Here is a 6,915-nt window from a genome sequence, read left to right on the forward strand (position 1 = left end):
AATGATAAAATAGCTACTGTATTTGTATACTCCGTAGTTAGAATATATTATGCCAAACAAGGTTGTCTTCAATACATGTTCTGTACAAGGAAATTAGTGAGAAACGACAAGAAAGACAATGATAAGAAGACATTTTTCTTTTCACCCTCAAAAATTAAATTTTTTATTACATTATCAACTCCATTGTAAATTTCCTAAGAAAGACAACGCTATGAGGAATTTTAATTCATTATGCTCAAGTAAAATTCAAACAAAAAATATATTGATTTTATGTTACAACCTGCCTCTAGGGCTTATTATGTTTTCCTTTGCAAATACCACGTAACGAGATTGCAAAGAACTGAAAAATTATTCAAATTTTTGTTACATGTTTAAAGGTCCTTTAAATATTTCTAGTGTGCATTTTATTTTATCAGTGTTTTCAATATAGTTTTTCATGTCGTGAATAACAACATCAAATTTACATGGCAAAGGTCTTTTGTAAATTCTCGGTTTTCAGTTTGAAAATCCAATTACTACCTAAAAAGCGACATTTAATTTTCACCGAAATGAACCTTTGTCGAACTGTATGCGATTGAGCTTTGTTGCAGAAATTAATATCTAAAAATAATATGTTTTGCTTGGCAACGTAAAACTTGCAAAGCTCATCGAAAATCAAGTGCAGCTATTTACTTTGTTGCTTCGCATTCAAAATTACATTTCATATTTGGTTTCCTTTGCTGAAGCCGGGGGATAATTTTACTTTTTCGATCGATTAATTTTGCTGTTAATTACCACAATTTAGGGCAAGCCATCTGTAACCTTTTCCTATTTTTCTTGAATGTTTTGGCTTTTATGTTCCGGTACATTAGTGGCTGTTTGTTTTGTTTTCATTTTAAACCGTGGTCAAGTTACTGAAAGTTAAACATTCGAATGTTTGCAGTATCTCATATTGTAGCCCCGTTACCCGTTAAGTAACTCGATATTAAAACCCACTTGGAAGCACAACATTAGAAAACTACTATAAATCTCGTTTAATTTCAGTTGGTCCAAGCTTCTGTCCCAGGTTTTATGCCTGGAAGAGTGTTTTTTTCGATTGTTTGTTCAATGAGTTTAAACGAAAATAACGAAGAAACATCTTGAACAAGCATCAATAATAATTTCAAATGATCGAGTTTAAAAATAAATTGGTTTTTAAAAAAACGTTGTTTCATAAAAGGCTATATAAAATATAATATACAGAAAATGAGTAAATGAAGCAGGAAAAACAGTATTTTAAGGTAAAATAATAAAACACCATAAGAAGCTGTTAAAATTTAAATTGCTTAACCTTAACGTTTTAAGTTCAGGGATAAAGAAGTACAATTTATTGACTTTTATAATGCCTTGGAGTCTTAGGAAAAATATAGGGTGTATTAATCCGAAAGTAAATTGTCTCCTGAATTACCATTTGGAAAGGATTCAATGTAAAACTTTTCAAGTAAATATATGGGATTCAGATGCGGCTTTCTGGGCGCATGTTTGCAATTTCTACTCGCAATGGATAACACGTGTCGCCCTCATCTCCGAACCATTATTCATTAGTTTATTTCATATTCTTTTGTATTTCAAATAAATAATTGAAAATAAAAATGTATTCCCTACCTGTTTCCTCTGGTCGATACGCGCGTTTGGCTGGTCGAATTATCACTTCACGAACTGGACCAACTATTCGCATTTCAGATGTACTCTTCAAGTCGCAATTGTCATCTTCTTCAATGCTTGCAGGACCATCTTTAGTGGTGCAGTTTATCAGCGTTTGAAGAATGCAAGTCCCTGATGCATTGGATGGCACTGTTAGTGGTAAAATGCCATGACCTGGGAAGAAGACACAGAAGATTAAATATTTATTTCCGGATGTTGTTCTTCATGTAGAAAGTGAATACTTTACTTTTCTCAAGTACTACTCTCTAAAATCTTCAATTTTGTGAACATTTTTTGAACCGATTTTTGTGATGGGAGTAACATCCATTCTAGAACAAAAAACTGAATTTAAATAGCGACAAAACATTAAATATAAAAATAATGTTGACTTTGTTAAATTTTCCTGTTTTTAAACACTCTTTGAATAATATTGTGCAATATTTTCATAGTCTTCTGCGTGCCTTGTTTGGAGAATTTTACGGAGCTTTCTTGTTTCTAATATGAAAAAACGTGCAAACATGAAAACGAAAAACGTTGCCAGTAAAATTATTAAATACATTAAACAAAGCATTTTTTGAAACGAAGGGGACAGTTTCACTACAAACTAATCCAAGTATGTATGGTAGTTAGAGTGTATTTCTGAGCATTTCACATTCCTAACGTGTTTCTTCTTCCTACGGATGATTTTGCAATGCGCGTTTATCATTGTTTACCATGGAATTTCTAAGAAATGTTTTTCAAAATTTCTCCTATTTTAATAATAAACTAATCCCTAATTAATTTAAAACTGTCTCTAGAGTCTTAATTATTGTCCTTATCTCGGCTCTTTTGTCACACTTAAACCGTGTTAGCTTGCGATCGAAGGACACAGAAAACACTCTAGCAAATAGTTCAATCACATGCATAATTCAGAACGAGTACGGCATTAGTGCATCTCTTAATACCCGAGAAACCTGAAACAATAGAAGCTTCGAACCGCCATTTAAAAGAGCTTAAGGTAATTTGCATCTTCGTCGCCGGCATTTCGCATGCAATATACTTATTGGTTTTGCTATAAAGGCATTCATCGATACGCAAATCCTCCATAAGGAGCGTAATTAACATCTATTGGCTTAAACTCAAAATTTAGCTACTTCAAGTTCTAGTCAATACTTTACAATTTCCTGGGCCTGAGTGCATTAGAAATAGGTTGAATCTGGTCTTCAGAATTAAAACTTGGTTGGTTGGAAGCAACTTTTTTAAGTTTTGATTAATTTTAGAGTCAAGATCAAAATAAAGAAAAATTTTAATTGTGAGAAATCTATTTAATTCTATTTATTTATTTTTATTTTCACACAACAGGGACAAAAAATGTTGAGTCTTGCAAAAATGAAATTTTAGATATTGGAAACAAACACATCGGGAACTGTTAAGTATTCCTCAAAAATCTTTTCACGCTTTCTGCGACAGAAAATGTTAAATATATTTAAGCAGAAAACCATTAAGTAAATCTCCTTTCAATTCTACTTTGCATCGCCAATATATAACGCAAAGAAAATATATCACCTTAGAAAGAATTCCCCTTTATCCACCTTATAAGAAAAATATCTATAAAATCAAGGCAGCAATGTAGAACTTGTCTAAAATATATTGAGAACTTTATTACAGAACTAGTAAATGCAAATGCAGTCAAACTGAATTATTCAAACATGCATCGATGATCGAGAAAACAATTCCAAAAGCAACTTGAATTATTTGAGTAGAATTTAGACTTAGACGATCTACCTGTTATAAAGGACACATTTAATTCGGAATCGAATTTGAAAACGAGCCCATGACTGATTAAGGCCAACAGTATGATTAATCCTTTGAAAATATCATCATCAATTGGCTGAACAGTACCGTGCTGACATTGAGCGATGTAAAATCGACACAAGCCAAGAGAGCAGCCAATCGGTGCTGAAGAGAACTTTAATTAACTGGGAAAATCACGTCCAACCGAAATGAATGATCAGTAAAAGATAAACCAGGAAACAGAGCTCACAAATGGAATTTGTATCCGTTGAGCGCCTTATACATCATTCGGTCTCGTTTTGGGGGGATTCGTTGTGATTTTGAACGTTAATTTCTCATAGAATACTTTATTATCTGAAAGCTGGTGCAATTAGAGGCCTTTAAATTAATGGCGCTCGGTTAGAAAAGAAATACGATGTGAACGGAAGCGTGTTGCGATACTATAGGGTTGAAAAATGTTTCTTTTGCAAAATGCCACGGCCATAATAAATTCGCCGATGAAAGAACGATTTTTTTGTTCATAATAATTAGTCGTTGTATTATACTGTGATATATATACACATCAGCTCTTTTGTTCGCTTCATAATAAAAAAAAATTATTTCAATTTCACCCTGATATTCACTTTTGCAAACTGAAACAGTTGAAAATTTTACGAAATGTCTCATTAGGAGCTTTCGAGCACACATTTTGTTTCATTAGTCTGTTAACAATCTAAAACCAATACGCTTGTAAAATACTGTCGTCAAGAGAAAATTGATATAAAACATTGATAAGAAAGGTTTAATTTGCAAAGTTTAACCAGAAAAATGGGCCGAAGTTATTAAAAAACACACCAACCAAAGGCTGTATTGAATGTTAATTAATGTATGAATTATCCATTAAATTCATTCCTGGGTGTTAGTCATTTAATGTCTCTATTTATCAATCAAAATACGCTTCGGTGTATTTTTCCACCATCATCAGTTTTTATGTGTAGCGTTGTTGCTGACTTGTGGTGGCTTCCACTAATCTTCTGTTTTTTTTTCCAATTAAGTTACCAATACAATTATTTAATGTTTGTTATTACTATTCTCAGTTGCTCTGCGGCAACATTTTCACATGCAATATGGATTTCTGAACATAACTTGTAGTTTTGCTAAGCAATTTATCAATTTTTTTGTAGCTGACTTGGTTGCAAAGAACTGAAAAGTTTTGAAATTTCATCTATAAACACAACAATATTCTTCTATTCAGGAAGTAAAAAGTCAACATTCTGAGCTCTTATGGAAGTGCATCAGTTACGCAGGGGGACTAATCCCACTTTGAATTTTCTTTTTTATTATTATTGATATTTATTAAACTTAGATTATATGCATTATTGATACAATTTTTTTTCATACAGTCATAGTAAATCCAGTGGGTTAATATCAGGTGCTCTTGTTGGCAAAAGAGTTGCAAAATGGTTGTTTATAACACAATATTTAAGAAACTGCAGTTAAAAATTTGATCGGTAAAACTGTAAAGCAGCTCTATTTTGCATTAAAATAATGGTTTCATCTATTTTTCTCTATCTATTTTTGATTTTTTGATCCTAAGAATTGTTGTCTGGCTATATGCAGAGAGTACAAAAAAATGCTAAATAAAATACTTAATTCTCAAATAAACGAAAAAATTAACGAAAACCAAATCACACATTTTGAACGATCTTTTTTCTATAGCAGATGATCTTTTACTCTATGTAGAAGCAACAGGTGACCCTAAAAAGTCAATTGAAATTAAAATATTATTTTACATGTTTGTAAATAGTGTCATGTTTCAAAATTTAATTTTCTTATATTGATATTTATTTTTATACGTTAAAATTATTAGACATCTTAAACACATATTGGAGTTCTATACCAAAGCTCAAAAAATCAGTTTTAGCACAGATTTCCTTAATATGTTCATAATTTGCAAGTATGTTTCGATCTCATATCGGAGCTTACTGCCAAAGAAAAATTATGTTTCAGGCCTGGAGTTAGTGCTTGTTTCATTTAAACTCCATACGTTCTTCATCGTTGCTTTGTATTGCATTCAGTGTATATACTTCCCTTTCAAGTTGAAGAAATCAATATAAACAGTATTTCGCTTTGTGTCCAAAATGGACAAAATTAATACTCCAAATATATGCCAAGGCTTAAAGTAGCAACAACGCTACACATGTAAGTAACAATATTTAAGTATCTGAACAAATAATTCTAGTCTCTTCCCATATTTGAATGTCCTGACTAATCACCTGTTAGGCCTAATTAATTTTAGAATGTTTTAAAGTGTTGCAATTGTGATGTATTTTAGTGTGTGATATGATGAGGCTGTTGACGAACTGTGATTGTTTTTTAAATTAATGAAATTTTTTTTTAACTATCTGTTATTTTAGAAAAACTGATGATGGTGGAAAAATACACCGAAAAGTATTTTAATTGATAAATAGAGACAATAAATGACTGAAACCCAGGAATTAATTTTGATTTGGAATTGCATTCAGTATAATTTCTATGATATTAAATATGATTTTTCTGCATCTTTGTTCAGTGGCGACCACTTGCACTTTCTTCTCCAGTTTCGCATTCACCTTCTCCGTAGAATATACTTATAGTATACATTAATCCACGGATTCTGTGCGTCTTCTGTAAAGAACATCTTACCAATTTAAAGGCATCCCATGGAAGGTACATTTTATGCATGTTCAACATTGTTATACATTTTAAGCCCTAAAGAGCAAATTAACAAATTTCATGAACTTCACCCATAAGTAAGAAATAATGCTAATTTATTCATGCAGGCAATGACCATTGCACCTCGTCTGGGACAATGTTTTCGAGACAATCTATAATTATTGAATTAACTCTAAAGTCTTCAGCAAAGGTATCGTCTTTTATCATCAACCTCAACATCATTTACTACCACTTGCAGTTGTTTAGGTAGAACTTAGAAGTGGATAGAATTAGTAGAAGTTGAAAAACATCCCTTTTATCATTTTCATTATTTTTATCATATCGCCAAACATTTTAAAAGGAAGCAGAAATACTATTATACACCAATTTGCCACCAGCGCTTGCTTCAAGGTGTGGATTTGCTCAATTTACTCTTATTTCGTCTGCATCAATTTGTAAAACACCTTTTCAGGAACTGTATCAAGTTTATCGAGTCAAATGAGCTCAAATTTCTTCAGCTTCATTTACTCTTCATCCTTGATAACCTGAGCCTGGACAAATTTGCTGCTCAAAATGTAACTATAACTGAATCTCAACAAACCAGATGATATTGTTTATTCGAAAAGTGAGTGATTTATTTGCGTGTAAAGGGGTAGATGATTGTCATTCATTTTCGCAAATTTAGTGTATTTTGCTGACGTGCTGTGATGAGTGTGATTATAACCGGACAAAGCAATATGAAAATTATTACTGCACCTCGATGCGCGAGCGTAATGTGGTGGTAAAATATGGAAAGGCAACCTCATA

General features: G+C 32.0%; 1 protein-coding gene across 3 annotated transcripts in view; it reads right to left on the reverse strand.

The window, feature by feature from the left end:
- LOC109535677 (C3 and PZP-like alpha-2-macroglobulin domain-containing protein 8) overlaps positions 1 to 6,915 on the reverse strand; it is a gene marked incomplete at its 3' end in the record, with an annotated part of 219,141 nt that overhangs the window by 58,506 nt on the left and 153,720 nt on the right. For all 3 annotated transcript variants that reach the window (XM_048660919.1, XM_048660918.1, XM_048660917.1), the window contains 1 exon segment: positions 1,624 to 1,836. In XM_048660919.1, the coding sequence (XP_048516876.1) occupies positions 1,624 to 1,836 (213 nt within the window).

This window comes from Dendroctonus ponderosae, unplaced genomic scaffold, assembly GCF_020466585.1.
Source record: "Dendroctonus ponderosae isolate FM_Combo_2020 unplaced genomic scaffold, Dpon_F_20191213v2 Dpon_F_20191213_1, whole genome shotgun sequence".
In the NCBI taxonomy this organism is placed as follows: Eukaryota; Metazoa; Arthropoda; class Insecta; order Coleoptera; family Curculionidae; genus Dendroctonus; species Dendroctonus ponderosae.